This window comes from Silene latifolia, chromosome X (assembly GCF_048544455.1).
Source record: "Silene latifolia isolate original U9 population chromosome X, ASM4854445v1, whole genome shotgun sequence".
Lineage (NCBI taxonomy): Eukaryota > Viridiplantae > Streptophyta > Magnoliopsida > Caryophyllales > Caryophyllaceae > Silene > Silene latifolia.
This window is the reverse complement of record NC_133537.1, coordinates 14,165,063-14,182,062: the sequence shown is the minus strand read 5'-3', so window position 1 is coordinate 14,182,062 and position 17,000 is coordinate 14,165,063. Positions and strand designations below refer to the sequence as shown.

General features: G+C 35.0%; 1 protein-coding gene and 1 long non-coding RNA gene across 2 annotated transcripts; both read right to left on the bottom strand.

Moving 5' to 3' along the window:
* Positions 1 to 56: 56 nt before the first annotated feature.
* LOC141622965 (uncharacterized) lies at positions 57 to 6,773 on the bottom strand. Its single transcript, XM_074439003.1, has 11 exons — positions 6,313 to 6,773; positions 4,644 to 4,728; positions 3,268 to 3,464; positions 2,753 to 2,835; positions 2,286 to 2,331; positions 2,130 to 2,186; positions 1,951 to 2,005; positions 1,766 to 1,866; positions 1,402 to 1,465; positions 1,155 to 1,288; positions 57 to 464 (listed from the first exon to the last, which is right to left on the bottom strand). The coding sequence occupies exons 1-11, from the start codon at positions 6,388 to 6,390 to the stop codon at positions 279 to 281; spliced, it is 1,086 nt and encodes a 361-aa protein (XP_074295104.1). The 5' UTR covers positions 6,391 to 6,773; the 3' UTR covers positions 57 to 278.
* A 2,546-nt stretch (positions 6,774 to 9,319) lies between these two features.
* Positions 9,320 to 13,494, bottom strand: LOC141622967 (uncharacterized). The gene is made up of 3 exons (XR_012533152.1): positions 12,796 to 13,494; positions 12,645 to 12,687; positions 9,320 to 9,581 (listed from the first exon to the last, which is right to left on the bottom strand). It is a non-coding gene; the product is annotated as an uncharacterized LOC141622967 (long non-coding RNA).
* Between the last annotated feature and the right edge of the window lie 3,506 nt (positions 13,495 to 17,000).

The window sequence follows — 17,000 nt, the reverse complement described above, 5'->3', positions numbered from 1 at the left end:
ATGAAATTGATTCAGAATGCTACTAATATCATCTCCCATCCTTCACTAAATGAATATGTTGGAAAAGAAGATAATTGCATTTTTTTTCTATCTAAGAAAAACAAACCTACGAATGTTAAATGTCCAACACTGTTCATAAACAGGAAAAAAAATGATTTTTACAACTATAACGGGAGAAACCATACTAAATTGCTCCTCCCATTAGTTACAACACAAATACTTATATATATAAGACTAGCAAACCTGTAACACAACGTTCATTCAGGTACAAAACAAAGCTACATATCTCTCTTTGGCATTCGGTGTCCTTTTAGCTTCTCCCAGCTTGAGACAATCAATCCTATTAGCGAGTAAAACATCGCTTTAATGCAGGTTACTATAAAATACCAACAAGAAGACGGCCAATACCATGGATACATTAGCCGAAAGAACAGACTGATGAGATGTCGAGGGTACCGCCCAACCTGTACAACCAACACAATTAGCAACAATCAACTTCACACGACAACACCTCAGGAAAGTATGACAGCGGAACTTAACAAGAAAATAATACTCCGTATATGCTTAGCACAGTTTAAGAGTAACCTCGTTCCGTATTTATGCCCTACATGGCTACATCCTCTAGGTAAGGGTCTCCAGCAATGGTTTAGGGGAAGCTAATGATTATCCTCATGAGCTAACATATTAAAGAAGCGTCCATTATGGTACTTCAAAATCTGAGTCCTGGTAATCCTGAACGTAATTATTTTAACAGTCACAAAAACATCCTTGAACTTCTCGATGCAACTGACCATGCGTTAACATTTGCCGTCTTTTGTTACAGTAACTGCAAAACTTTCTATCTTCTAGAAAACAAACCACACATAATCAACTGGTCCTAACGATATTTTGCTCTTACCCCAAGCGACCAAAGCTTAAATCTCAGGAATTGATCAAAAACGCTTTACTGGTCATTTCAGAAGCCACCCAAGTCCAGAGCCTATAATACTCTTCCCTCCCTCCAATCCTCCATCCCTTGTCTATCTCACAGACACACAAAGGAAAATAAGTGGAAAAGAGCCACAAAAGGGTCGCAACTTCAGGGAAAATTGATTTCAGAATCCAAATCCTTCAATTGGTATAGTTTCAGCAGGCAAAAAGGCATAACTACTCACAGGGAAAAGTGCGTCTAAAGCATCCCAAGCTGCATGGCGAACAGTCCTGGTCGGATACATTGGACCTCCAGGAGATGTGAAGCTGTACAAGCAGGTCTTCAGCCGTGTACTAGTTGTCATTCTAAGCTCCAGGCCTAGATTAAGTAAAATAAAATCAGCATTTGTTAATATGGGTACTTTAGTAATGCCCCATAAACCAACCTAAACACTGTCTCGAGGAAGATACTATAGCAATGAGGTAGTATACCTTGAAGAACCTTAATTTGAGACAAATAATGCAGCAATACAGGCTCCACCTTTAATTTCTGAAGCTGAACAATCAGACAAATGGTAGTAAAACTTATTTTAGCATCAGGCGTGTTACTACCTTCATCTCAAGTATATTGTCACCCTTTGACTTTGGTAGTCAACTTGGACTTCTAGTTCTCAATATAAAATAGTTCTAATGTTTTGAAAAATCAAACCTGAAAAATTTGACATTGTACCTTTACATATATTTGAAGAGATCAATTGCCATAGTTGAACATCAAAGTCAAATGGGGACATTAGATATCGAAAGGAAGACGTGTAGAATTAGAAACTTTATTGTGCATTTTCCCAGCCTTGTTTACCTGATCAGTGAGCTCGATCACAAATATATCAGCCGGACCACCAACCAAGAAGGAAGTTGGAAAAGCAGGAAAATGGTTCAGGAAGCTATCAAGTCCGTCAACTGTGAGCAAGGAGCATCAACAGGATCAACAACAAAATTCAAGTGCTCCACATGACAAAGAACATTCACAGTCCATGAAACTACCTGCATTGTAAAAGAAAATAAATCTGGACAATAGAAGAAACAAATCTCGCTGAGCCTGAAAATTGCACGAATAATAACATCCACATAAGCCAGCGTTTTAGCCATCTCTGAAATCAAGTTAGCCAATAAAAGTTCGTATAGAAAGCTAGTATATGTGAGATCAAAGGCCATCACCCCACCTGTATAACAAGTTTTGTCAAGCGTGACTGGTCAAGTGCAACATCTTCAAGAAGATACTGGATGTGGCAGGAAAATCATAAATCTGTTAAGCTGGATTAGTCTGCCCGAACAGGAAAGTGCTGCAAGAATCAATACAAGAAAGTAGAGGAACTTACATAAAATAGTGACTGAAATTGCCTGGTGTTGGTCTGGACATCAATCCTGGATATCAAATTTTCTTGTAAGTAGGAAGATTGAAATCACTATCAATTTTATCGTTGCAGAGCGCATCAAAAGGTAACAAAAATACAAGGGAAACAGGGTCATGCATTTAAAAATTGAAAACCAATGTTCTGCAAATTTCCAAAGTGATTGAATTTTGTTGTTTTCAAAGTCCCTTCATCAAAGGTTTTCATTCTACTTTCCTGTATGCTGCAATAAACTGTTTGGGTTTACTACTGACTGACAAAAAACAGTGCCTTCCATCTTATTTTCTTGTATGATACGAGAAGCTGGCCTGTTTATTAATGAATGCACACTAACTTACACTAGCCGAACCAACCCAAAAACACTAACTTATTGACTAATTCTCAAATAAACAAAATAACCCATATGTCTAGTTCAAGTTATGAAAGGTACATACCAAAAAACATTTGTGGAACCCTGAACAAGAGCCGAAGAATACCGAAGAAGCTTTTCAGAGTCCTCAACTTTTATTTCAAACAACTGCAGAATTTAACACACATAATGCTCAACAGCAGATATGAATAAAAGAAACTAAGCACCACACAGAAGTTCCCTGATTAGAATACACAAGACAGACTGTTTGGAAACGAAAATGGCAAAGCAAAATGTCTCATTTTTTAGCCTTTCCTATAAACTATGAGCACCATGCGATCAGTGTCAATGGATAACCAAGTCCTTGTCACACACTCACACACAAGGAAACATGAATTGATGTGATTTTGATTCTTTAGCAGAAAATGCTAGTCAACAACTATTGGAATCAGTCTCTCAGTTTTTGCAAGAGATTGTTGCATGTGTTTGACCCCATTATCCAGCTTGGAGCGCAGGCCTGTTGGAGGTAACAGGGTAACATAATCTAGTTTGATTCAAAATCTCCGGAAAAAAACGACGCGACACTTGAAGCTCACATACCCATTTGTGGAACAACAACGCAAATATGTGAGATGCAAATGACTGGCTCCACAGTTTCACAATCAGATCAAGAATGGGTTGACCATCTTCTGGCACCTGGATAAAATGTTCAGAAAGTACGTCGTAAAAGCATAGGCGATTTCTTGATCCGTTTTCTACAGGAGCTATAGCATCAGAAGCCTTGATGAGAATTACTTCTGTCATCAGGTCCAATACAGAAAATTAGAATGTAGGACTCTGAAGGCAATCTTAGAGGAAACTTAAGCAAGAAAGTCTATACATGTTGTTTCAAGATGCGGACCACGCTCAAATAGAGGCAGCAAGCATATATGTATCCGAATAATCAGTATCAATGGGTACTAGGCCTTGTCAAAAAATTTGATGAAGGACTGGTAATCAAGACACTATGACAGCAATATAGTGCAGCAACAATTACATATCTGACTCATTATGGTAATGTTGATGCTAAGAACTTGTCCATTGTTGGCAGAAGACTAAAATACGATACGAATTATCCTCTACCACACAAATAAACAAACTGTAAGTACACACATCAAGAATCAGCTACAACAAGTGGAACGAAAAGTGCAATTAAGACAAAGGCGCAATATACAGTATCCATCTCTCTATAATCTTCAGCAGCCATTATTTGTTTCTTAATGGAGAAATTTATGGTTGTAGACCACATCTAGTCCATATTGTTTTCGACAAATCCTTTGTGCCTAGGTTGGCAAGAATTGAGATTTATAACAGTTCTTGCAATGTGACTATGCCAGTGGTTAGCTGCAGAATTGCAAAGAAGGTAAACTTGTGACTTAATACACTCAATAAACATGTAGACCACATCTAGTCCATATTGTTTTCGACAAATCCTTTGTGCCTAGCTTGGCAAGAATTGAGATTTATAACAGTTCTTGCAATGTGACTATGCCAGTGGTTAGCTGCAGAATTGCAAAGAAGGTAAACTTGTGACTTAATACACTCAATAAACAATTTTTTACTATCCACAACATATACAAATCCATTTCAAGCAAGATTAAATAGATAAATTGAGTGCCTATGACCCCAAAAGCATAAAGAGCAAGATTCTTTTATGTGTAGAGTACTCAAAATAGTGTCAAAGAAACACGACGACATTAAGATATTTTCATGTTTCTACCTTACGTTTACCTATATATCAAGAAACACAGCCACATTACGATAATTTCCGTATTCCTCACATAATTTTTTGCGGATCACTCCCCTTGTTTACGACCGGTAGTACAACAATAATCGAACTCAGCTAGAAAGCAACAGCTCTGATGAAAAATCAACTGGTCTCCTGGGGTAAACATCTAATAAAGCTATAAAGGCGTTAATTGATAAAGACGTAGTACCTTTGGCGCGATCATCAACTTCCAATGCTACGTCAGCAAATAATTCCTGCAACAAATTGCGCCGCTGAGACGGAGATGCTTCTGCCTGGACATCAGATAATTTAAATCAATAATTATGAGTTAGTTAGGCTGAGTAATACGAAGATCAAACTGAGTAATCAATTCGTGTCTAGTTACGTAGCAGTTGTCTTCAAGCAAAAGCCTTAAAATTCCTCCATATAAATGGCAAAAATCGCATTTTTAACGCAACTAAACTAAAATTGAGTTAGTTAGGTGGAATAATCAACAAAGATCAAACTGAGTAAATCAATCAGTTTCTAGAAGTTACCTAGCTCCAACTACCTGATGATAATCTCATTTTTAACGCAACTAAACTAAAACTGAGTTAGTTTAGCGGAATAATCAAATCAAACTGAGTAATGTCTAATAACGTAGCAGTTGGCATCAAGCAAAAACCTCATAATTTCTCCAACTACATGACGATTAAAAAACATCATTTTAACCCAATGAAACAAAAATTGAGTTAGTTAACGAAGATCAAACCGAGTAATGAATTAGTGTCTAATTATATAACCGTTCTCTTCAAGGAAAAACCTCAAAAATCCTCCAATTACATGACGATGAATAAAAAAAGCAATTAAACAAAAGAGTAAATTATCAAAAACTCCCTTTTAAAATACACTTTTTAAAATTTACTCCCTTTTAAAAAAAAGTTTAAAAATTACACCCAAAATATTGAAAAAATTTAAAAATTGCACCCTAACCTATATTTTTGCATTTTTATGACAAAAATGCCCCTCATTTTTTTATTTCTCATATGTTTATCGGCCTCCATTACAACTCTACCCACCTTTCTACCACCCACGAACTCCACCGTAAACCACCACAATCCTCCACCCAAAATCCACCATCATATTCGTTATATGAGAATAAAACCTTAGGGGCATTTTTGTTATAAAAATGTAAAAATAGGGGTTTGGGAGCAATTTTTAAATTTTTGCATTATTCTGGGTGTAATTTTTAATTTTTTTTTTAAAAGGGAGTAAATTTTAAAAATTGTATTTTAAAAGGGAGTTATTGATAATTTACCCTAAACAAAAATTGCGTTAGTTAGCTTGAGTAATTAACAAATATCAAACTGAGTAATTAATTAGTGCTGAATCACGTAACAGTTGCTTTCAGGCAGAAATACCAAAATTCCGCCAACAACATGACGATAAAAACAACGAAGATTACTATAATTCTAATATTACAATCTAAAAACTACAACAACCTAATAACTTCAATAAAAAATCACGCAATTAAACAAAAATCAATCCAAACAAGATATGAACCTAAAATCTCACTCGTAGAAGTTTCTTATAAATTTCTTGCGAAAAAGCAGTGAGATAAGCACGTCTTCGAGGAGTCATTTGTTTACCTATTATATTCTTTACGAGTAGTATTTTAATCAAAGGTAAACTAATGATTGAGACGGAGTAAAATAACTGTCGTCTTCAAGCAAAAACATCAAAACTTTACAAGTACATGACGATAAAAACAATGAACATTGCTATAAATCTAATAACAATTAAAAATCACGCAATAAAACAAAAATCAATCAAATAGCATCAACAAAATCTAAAATCTAAAATCAATCAAATAACATCAAGAGAATCAAAAATCTCACTCGTAGAAGCTTCTTATGAATTTCTAACGAAAGAGCGGTGAGATAAGCACGTCTTCGAGAATCCGAATTCTGCTGCATTTCTAATCACAAATCATCAAATCACAAAACATAAACCCTAAGATTTTAAATTCCGCGAAATCGAATACAAATTACTCCATACAATATGATTTTAAGTGATTATATTTCCAGATGACGGTGAAGTAATATGACGAAACGACGAGTTTTAGCATGAAATGATGAATTTGAATGTGAATTGAAGGAGTAGATGAGAATGCATTCAATGGAAGGAATTGGATATGGCGTAAGAAGGAAGGAAGCAAGTTGATGGAATTGATAACTTCTTTTGATTTCTGGAAAAGTGGAGATGGAAATAGTGACAGGTATTGAGAGGGAGAGGTGACACAAAATTTGCAAATTTCAGATAACATTAACACGTGTTAATTTTATTTCAGCAATAGGTCTTGGTATAGACGGATGGGGCGAATAGAAGGGTAAAGACCTCTAATAAAATGGATAGGGGGACAAGGTGGGGCACCCCATGTGCTTCCCACTTTATGGCGAATGGGTATTTTGTGAGAGAAAGTGGTATCCATGTATACGTATAGACGGATAGTGTCCGTCTATAATGAGAATTTGTGTTATTTCAGATAGGTAGGAGTGCAGGACGTCTTGCTTAAATCGTTTACATGTCATCTTAATTTAGGACGGTCTTAACCAAGAATTTGTATAGAATAAAAACGAAATATATTCACACAAGTTCTTATTTGTGGGCCTGTGGCTATAAAGTTGTGATGTTTTTCCATTCAAATAATGTTATAAATAAAGAAAACGGATTGTGAGACGTTACAAGTTTGAGACCGCCGCAAGAAAAATTTGCTGATTGAATTCTGGCATGCTTGAATCATTTGACTTTGGTAGCGTTGGTATGTAGTAATTGCCGCCGAATTTATTATAGGGTGACGAGATGTAACACGAAAGTGAAACCGATAATCTCAATCTCTATGGTAGGTGGTGTCATCGTGATTGTGATGCCTGGTCTGTAAAAGAAGATTTTAATGCTTTAACTAATGTGATGGATAGTAACAAATGACTGATTCATAACGATCATACTATGGGTTAAACCATTGCAATTAAAAAATGAAAAGGGAAAAGCAAGACAGTAGCGCAACTGAACAAGAAGAAATTAAAGTTAAATAGTTTGTAACCGAATAATTTGTAACCGTCGATTTCAATAAAAACTTGCCTGAAAGAGACTCAGAATGAATTGACCCGACTCAGTAAAGCGCATCATAGAAGTACAAGAATTGAGTTGCCCCACCCAAACTTCACTCAATTCCAATTAACACCTTTATTATTGCAACTTAGCTTTAAGTTGTTCGACAAATGTGATTTATCATTGTCAATTCAAAAATAGTCCAAGTAAATTTCACTGTTAAGTCACTCTCTAAAATTCCAGTCTAGATAACGTCAAAGAACATTAGTATTGGCGTATTACGCCTCATTTCCCTCGGTCTGGACCCGTACCTAGGTTGAGACTTCTCTCCAAGCCTTCGCATCCATTATGTTTTAACTACAGAGTACTGTGGAATCAGGGCACCGAATCATATTATGACGGCTCTCTTCATTACCAAGCATAGGAGGTTGACATCTCTGCTTCAAACGGCATCATCACCGCCAGTTAATTTATAGTACCATATATTACCACAAGCTTAGACGCTTGTTAGCTACCTACCCATGTTTGGTCTACTAGCCTTGTAACCGGCTGATTAATACTAATATAATCTTTCATTGATGTCAAAAATACAAATACAAATACTGAAAATAATTTTACTTCTACATTTCTACTTGAAATAACTAATTTAAATAACAATATATTGTATCAATCGACAAATGGATAAAGTGGATATAGACACCCATGACCCGTCTATAAGTAGCAAAGGAATAGGTTCACCAGCCAAACATATTTCTCCTTGCTTTTACCAACAACATCATTCTCCCTACCTAGAACATATTTACTACACATTGCCAGGCACATTCACTACGCATGCATGCATGGTGCACGCACTTGACTCTGTCCTAAGAAACGGTCTTATTGAAGAGGATACTACACGTGGGGAATTATGTGATTGAAAACATATGCACCCAAGCTCAAAAAAATTACACAGTAAAGGCAACAAGCGAAGATAGGGTGCAAGTAGGACTCCGGTGAATACTTAGTCAAGTGCGTACAGATGACAATATTGGACAATTATTAACCCAATCCAACCAATCATCTCCCACCTAATGCAACACTGAAAAGGAGTTGTGATGTATACGCAATCTCGCCCCATACTGAAACTGAGTTCTTTAAACGCTCTCATGCAAGTGGGATGGCAAGAAAACAAAACCTCCTTAAAAAGTATTAGCACTCCGTCCATTCCAATATCACTTCTGTTTGCATTGTCTCCAAATAATAGTCCCCTCGCCAAATATAACATGTTGCCTAAAGTAAAAGGATACTAGTATTACATCTCCTTTCTATCGTCCTCATACATTTGCACTTTGTGTGGATACAAAGTTAGGAGGGAGGGGGTAGTGTCAGCCATCAGGGAGTTAGCCCATCAAATTTTTCCAACGTTGGAAAGATTTTGATTTGATTTAGAGGACCATCTCCCCAGCTATTTCCCTCCAGTGTTCTATGCTAACCAAACAAAGGAAATTGTATCCTTTATTATCCCACTTCCTCCAATCACCTCACCCAAACAAGGTCTTAGTCAGATACTCAAACGAAAAGAATATAAATGAGATGGAGAGAAATCAAGAATACTACAACTATATACCTCTTTAGTCCCTTTAGAATCTATGGTTCAGTCTCTAGTTTCAATAAGCAAAGCCCACGCACTAACAAAAATAATAGCAAACCATCTAGGCTTATGTCTGGACCACTATCCGCAGATCCAACCCCAGGCAAAAAGACAGCATGAAATATGACCTCAAAGATAGCATTTATAGTCATACACCACAGACGTGCACAAGTAAGAAGTCACTCAATTGAAAGCGTAAATCAACAAAAGTACACATACTATGACACTCAAAAGTATCTTTGATGTAATTCTTTGAATAAGAGCAGCCTATTTGACAAATCAAGAGTTTGAAGAGCAATAAAAAACAAAACAAACGCTCATCTTAGTTTCTGAAGATAGTCTTAAGCTTCATCAATTTTGTTATTCATCAGCCAAAAGTAAGGACTTCTAGCGAACTACAAAACACACCAGTACCTCCTTTAATGCCTGAAAAAAAAACAATCAAAACAATGTTTATGAATAATCCCAGTAGAACTAAAATAAGAAAGAATTACGAGAAAGATGAAAGAAGACATGATTTCAAATATATGCCTTCAGGTCCTGAAGGCATGTAAGATGCAAGGTCAAGAATTGGGAGTGGGACAGCAAGAGCTTACTATGCAACTGGATATTGAACATTTGAACTTATATTAGTGGAGACAAGCAGAAGAAAAAAACGGACAATGCTAGAAAATATTTCCTAGATCAGTAGCAAAACTGATGTGGTGCAACAAACCAATGTGAGTTTAGTATCTCTGATAGTTTTCATCTATATTCCAACTCCCGTTGTACTTCTGGAATCATAAAGGATTTTGTGAGATGTAACATGTGCGATGAGGTATCTTCCAAGTTTAAGAACAGCATTAAGAACTTTTTATTCAAAACTTACAATGCGCCAAACTCAATGACACGGCTTAAACAGATTATCAGTATCAGTATCAGCCAACATCAAGCATCGTGATGATTTACCAAAGTCGGTTGGTGGTTTAGGAATTAAATCTTCTGAAGCAGCTAATAAAGCTCTTCAAATGAAACTTTTATGGAAAATTCTTATGGATAAGGAAAGTATTTGGGTCAAAGTGGTATCTAAAAAATACTTGAGAAATTGTTCACTCTTTGATCATAAGCCTAATTCAGCCTCTTCTTGGCAATGGCGTAAACTGATGAGTATTCGGACTCTTTTTAGAAAAGGACTGAGATGGCAGGTAGGTAATGGTAGCAACATTAAGTTTTGGTCTGATAATTGGGTTTTTTCACACCCACTTATTAGCAGTATGGTTGATGATGATAGTAACCGCGATCTTAATCTTTTGGTTAAAGATTTCATAACCTCAGACAAGCAATGGGATGTTTGTAAATTATCTAGTTTAGTGAATAACGATATTGTTAATCAGATTACTAACATTCCAGTGCCACATAATGATATTCCAGATACCCTTATTTGGGGGTTGTCCGTAGATGGAATTTTCTCTACCAAAACAGCAACTTGGTTAGCGCAAGGTTTGTTTGATCAAACTTTTGTCAAATGTGAATTTCAGTGGATTTGGAAATTGAATATTCCTCCTAAATTGAAATTTTTTCTTTGGAAAGCCTGTGTTGACGGCCTTCCAACGAAAAGTAGACTTCTCAAGAGTCATATTGATGTCCCACCTCATTGTGTTCTGTGCAACAATCCTTTTGAAAACAAAGATCATTTCTTTTACGAATGTCCCTTGATTGAATCCGTCATCCAAGACCTGAACATTATTAGTTTCAACGAGTTTTTGTCAAATTATGATACTATTACAAGTCAAAGTTTTCTAACGAAACTTAATTATCTCAAGGATTTAATTCCAAAAGATGACTTTATAAAGATTATTTTTATTTGGTGGAATGCATGGTTCCATAGAAATGATATTATCTTTAATAATGTTAATTTAAGTATCAGCAAACTTATTACTTTATGTAATAATAGTATTAAGACATGGAATGTGAATAGATTTAAGGATCTCAACAATCCCGAGGTAGAAGAATCCGCTAGAAACAATTCTAGTAAGGAAGAGATTTGGTGGGAAAAACCTACAAACGGTTTCTTAAAGCTAAATTTTGACGGATCGAGAATAGAAGGTAATAAAGCTGCTTTAGGATATTCTATAAGAGATCACAATGGTAAAGTCGTTTTGTTGGGAGCAAAAAATTGCGGATCCAATAGTATCCTTGTTGCGGAAGCACTTGCTTTAAAAGAAGGTATTTTAGCAGCTAAATACTTAGGAATCTCAAAGTTAATTGTGGAGGGTGATAACTTATGTGTTATTAACTCGATTCGAGGTACTTGGCAAATTCCGTGGGAAATTTCTAGTATTATCAAGGATGTGAAATTAGACCTTCATTTTTTCGATGAAGTGATAATTAAACATTGCTTTCGTGAAGCCAACAAGGTTGCTGACTTCATGGCTTCAGTTGGACATTCATGTCCAACTCTTTCGAGGTGGTTTGATAGCCGGTGGCTTCAACTTACCTCCCTCATTCGAAAGGATGAGATAGGTTGGTCCTACCCTAGAGGATCAACCTAGTTTTCTTACCTAATCAAAAAAAAAAAAAAAAAAAAAAAAAAAAAAAAATCAAGCATCGTGATGATGCAACCAACAAATGCTCAAGAGAGAAATGAAAATGCAAAGGAGTCGGACAACCAAATGAAGTGCAAGCTTTCACCCAATCGATTAAAACTTTCAAATAAACAGACAAACAAGAAGAAAATGGGCAGGCTGCATGGATGCTCAGAGAAACATCAAAACAGCTGGGTTAATTTTCCCGTCATCCTTAATCTAGTTCCCGCATAATTCTCTGTTCTCTATACTACAATTCTCCAACGTTGCAAAAGAATACGATTGACAGGAGCTACAGATGTTCCACATTTTTAGTCCCTATACTTGCAAGCAACTTAAATCCTAAACTGGTAATCTAGCTTGTTTACTGCTTAATGAGATAAATAATGCGATCCCAAGTTTAGAAAAGCTATGTATTACGTACTCACTCTGTCCCGGTCATTTGTTGTCCTTTTCCATTTTGTGGTGTCTCAGTCATTTGTTGTCCTTTCTATTTTAAGAATGGATTTGATGAGTAATTTGATCATTCCCACTCAATTTATTCCACTTGTCATTTAGTAATTGGCCCTCTACCCTTTCCTTGGTCTTTGTGCCAAAACCAAAGGACAACAAATGACCGAAACGGAGGGAGTATTTGTTAAGTCAAATCAAACAAACATATGACATCGCCCATAAGGATCTAGTCCAACCAAGACGCCTCGGTATCGTTCTTCGGATTAGCACCATTTTCCAAAATATGTGTCGAAAATGTTGCAAATACAAAGAATGAGAATCAATATACAGTTAAATAGAACCTAATATCGAAATCCAATCACACGGAAACTCGAATCAATCCAGGTAAACAACAATCCAGATACTTAATTCATTCATCACGAACCATCAAACAACAACAACAAAAAATCTAGGGTTTGACTTGAAAACATACTTTTTGTGCCTCTGAGCAAATGGAGAATTCTTCTCATCCTCCTCTGTTAATCAACATACACAAATGCATTATTAATTTATAATTACATCCATAATCATACGATTAATTGAAATCAATCAATATAACAAAAAAATGAAAAAATGAATAATACCAGTTAAACCAAGAGACATCTTGGTGATGATGGTGCCGGTGATGGCGAAACCAACGAGGAAAGGCCAGTTACGGTTCCACTCCCTCTTGAAGAATATTGGCCATGGATCGAATTTTCTCCACCCCATTTTTGTCTATCTTTTCTCTCTTTTTTGTTGAATCTGATCTGATTTCCAGTCTCTTGTGACTTTGTGAGTTTATCGGCTATGGAATTTACACTACTCTTTTGATCTTTTCTGTTGGTTGGACTTGTATAGGTGATTGTCTAAGCCCAGTCAGTACGTTTCGTATGATTGGGCCGTTTGCCATGTTTAGCATCGATTCTTGTTTAAGACGGGTCGGAGTGTGTTTAAAATTTTAAACGAGTTAAATGGGCAGTTGGTTTAAAAGTTTTTTTTTTTTGGGGCATCCGAAAAGAAAGATTCCTAGAGCGATCTCAAAGCCCGTCTAGCTAGGCCATGAGTGATACGAATTAAAATGCGGAAGCGATATTTGACGAATTAAACTTATAATTCATCAATAGTGAACGAACTCAAGACCTATTGAGATCGAACAAGTTAATATTCAAAGACGCACTTGAATATAAACTGAAATTGCTAAGCAAGCAAAGTTGTGATTTTTGATTATAATTGCTGAAAAATGATTTACAAAAACTCCAAGGCTATAAATAGCCAACAAGGGCGAACTGATCAGCCAACACAAGGCAGTGAAAAGTTGCACAATAACTAGCTAATTAAAACTATTACCAAAGCTAAATTAAGACCTCTTATTGCAACATTAAAACAAAGAAACTAAAGAGATAAATTAAGACTCCCCTTTATTAGCTAAGATAATAAGTAATAGATGACAAATTGTAAACTTGTCACTTATCCTATGTTGACGGTCCACTGCAAGATATTAAGCAAACGAAGCGCGCCACTAACCCCAACGAAATACCCGCACCCACTGCAAATACGAAGTCGCTTAACAAGCTACGAGCATCGTCACCATAGTCACTCGTATCAATGAGCTCTTCCATTAAGGTTCTTACGCACATAACTAAAACATAGACAATGAAAAGAAGATGTTAGGTTATTAATATCTTCAAGGATGCCTCTAACTTGATGATGCTCGCAATCCTTTTCTGCCCATTGAGTCAGCAGCTGAAGACAATCAGATGAAATTTTCAAATGGAGGATGCCCCGACTGCAAGCCTAATCCAAAGCCACTTTAATCCCAATAGCCTCCGCTTGAAGTGGTGACTCTGCGCGATTCTTAGTGGCTCCCTCAAACCAAACCTCTCCCATAGGATTGTAGGCAACCCATCCAAAAGCAGTTGCGAAGGAGTTCTCCCAGCTGGCATAGATGGTTTAAAAGTGTAGTCGGTAATATTTAGGAACAATGAGTTTGTCTCGTTTATCAAAGTGGGATAAAACTTTATCTATTTTATGTCTCATATTGAAATGTATACGTACTCCCTCTGTCCCGGTCATTTGTTGTCATTTTCCATTTTTTGGTGTCTCAGTTCATTGTTGTCCTTTCTATTTTAGAATTGCATTTGATGTACAATTTGGTCATTCACACTCAATTTCATCCACATGTCATTTAGTAATTGACTCTCTCCTATTTCTTTGGTCTTTTTGCCAAAATCAAATGAAAACAAATGACCGGGTCGGAGGGAATACATTTTAATTCTTAAGAGAGAATAACGGGCTTCTTAGCTGAAATTTGGATTGTTATTACTTACATTTTGTTATGTCGTGTCTGATAGGAGGACGTGTTACTTGTTACTTAATAGAATTTACACCGAGGCGAGCCCAACAAAAAAAGAAGAAAGATATAATCTCATCTATAAAATATAATTAAAAGGCTACCCCAAAATGACAAATAAACGCCCCCTAGACAAAGCCACGTAGGATCCAAAAAGTCACCTAGATTAAAATTTAATGTGACGTGGCATGTTTAAATGTGATGTTGCATATTTTTAATGTGACATGGCGAATTAATGTGACATGGATTATCAATTTATTATTACATGACATTAATTTAAATCATTTATCTATAAATTAATTTAATTCACTTATATCTATAATATTAAAGGATATTATTATTATTCTTAAATTAATTTTGTATATTAAATATATTGTCTTCCAAAATATATATAACCCTTACAAATTTACATCAAATTTCATAATCTATAATTAATATTGACATTTTAATTGAAATTTTTGTAATAAAACATGTTAATAAATTTCATAATTTATAATTTAAATTTAAATTTTTTGTAATCAAATATGTTAAAAAATTAATTAAACCTCTTCATATTACTAAATATTCACCATTATTAACATTTTACTATTTAATTCATTGTTTTTAAAATTTTTGTAATAAAACCTGATAATAAATTAATTAAACCTCTTCATATTACTAAACACCCACCATTATTAACATTTTCCTATTTAATTTTTTTTTTAATTAAACATGGTAATAAATTGATTAAAACTCTTCATAATACTTAACACACACCAAATTAATTAAAAGTTTTTCCTATTTAATTAATTTTTGTAATATAATATGTTAATAGTTGTATTAAAAAATCCTTATATTACTCAACACCCATAATTTTCACTAACATTTTGTCCTATTTAATTCATCTCTTGAGGTCCTCGGCAATCAATTATATAATTTAATAATACCACAAAATAAATAAAAAATTAAATTAAAATATGGGAATTTATGGTTGTGATAGGCTATCGCGCACCTATGCAAAAATAATATTTATACCCTAGCAAAACAAATGAATGTAGTACGTAGGGGTCGAACCACAGAGAGACGGGAGTTGTTAATTAGTTGTTATGGGTTGAATTCTATCGAGGTCGGTTACGTTTGATTGATTTGTTTGTTGATTAGAAAATAATAAACTATATGATAAAAGGAGTCTAGGGAAGTCGGGTCACACATGCAAATTATGTAAATGCTTAAATTAAACATAGGAGTTGATGAAACGTTAATTGTTTAGGCTTAGAGACACCCACCTTACGGCATTAGTGTCAACCATAGACCGGGTCCTAGAGAAACTCTCGTCCATGACTAGGTCGTCCTACTACCCGTGCTTAGTCTAATTCAATTCCGTGCATCTCGACTTTAGAACGAATGAACAAACTTAATCGATGAATAAGGCCTTTAAACAAAGATTAAACGTTAAGGTGCAAACATGTGATAGAAACAATTAGACAATATTATATCAACCTAATTTAACATTTTACAAATACTTTTTATGCATGGTTCCCTTCATTCCCTAGACAAAAGAAACTATTTTAACATAATGTAAATGTGAACTAAAATAATGACAAATAAAATGATAAATAACATAATAAAAATAGAATAAGAATTACCTTGAATGGAAATAGAAATGAAAATAGAAGAACAATGAAACTAGAACAAACTTGAAATGTAACTTGGAATTAAACTTGAAATGGAATTGTAATGTAATTGCTAAAAGAAAATGTAAACAAACTAAACTAAACTAAGCTAACCTAAACTAACTACTAAAATTTAGAGAGAATTTAGATGGAAAAATATGTGTGAGAGTTGTGTATCGTGGTGTGATTAGCACCCCTTATATAGAAAATAAGAGAGCAAAATTTGTAGAGGGAATCCAAAATGGTATCCTAAGCACGCTCTTAATTTTTTCTTCAATTCTTGGTTTAATGCTCACGGTATCCAAAGTTGGTGCTTTAATGCCTTGTTTATGAGTGCGATTAAGAGCATTAAGGAGGGCATCTTAAGTATTTTGGCATCCTAAGCTCTTCTTTAGCATCCAAATTTTCCACCACATTTTGGACTTGAATTCTTGGGCTTTGACTTGCACAATGACTTTTGCTTGTATTTTCATTTTGATCCAACACTTTATTCATGCAAAATCTATGCACTTCCAACACTTAGTCCAATCTTGCTCTCATACTTAGCCTTGTTTCTAGTGTTAGCACATTTTATAGTACTTTAGCTCATTTAGCTCATTTTCCTACAAAACACACTTGAACACGCAAATGCACTAGAAACACAATATTAGCTTAAAAACACTTTTATAAGTGCTAAAATGATATGTAAAATCAAACTAATATAAGAGGTTAAAATGTATAAAATATGCACTTATCAGGTTGTGTAATGACTATAAAACCTATAATACCTATAATAGTTTCTATTCACTTTATTTATTTAAAATAT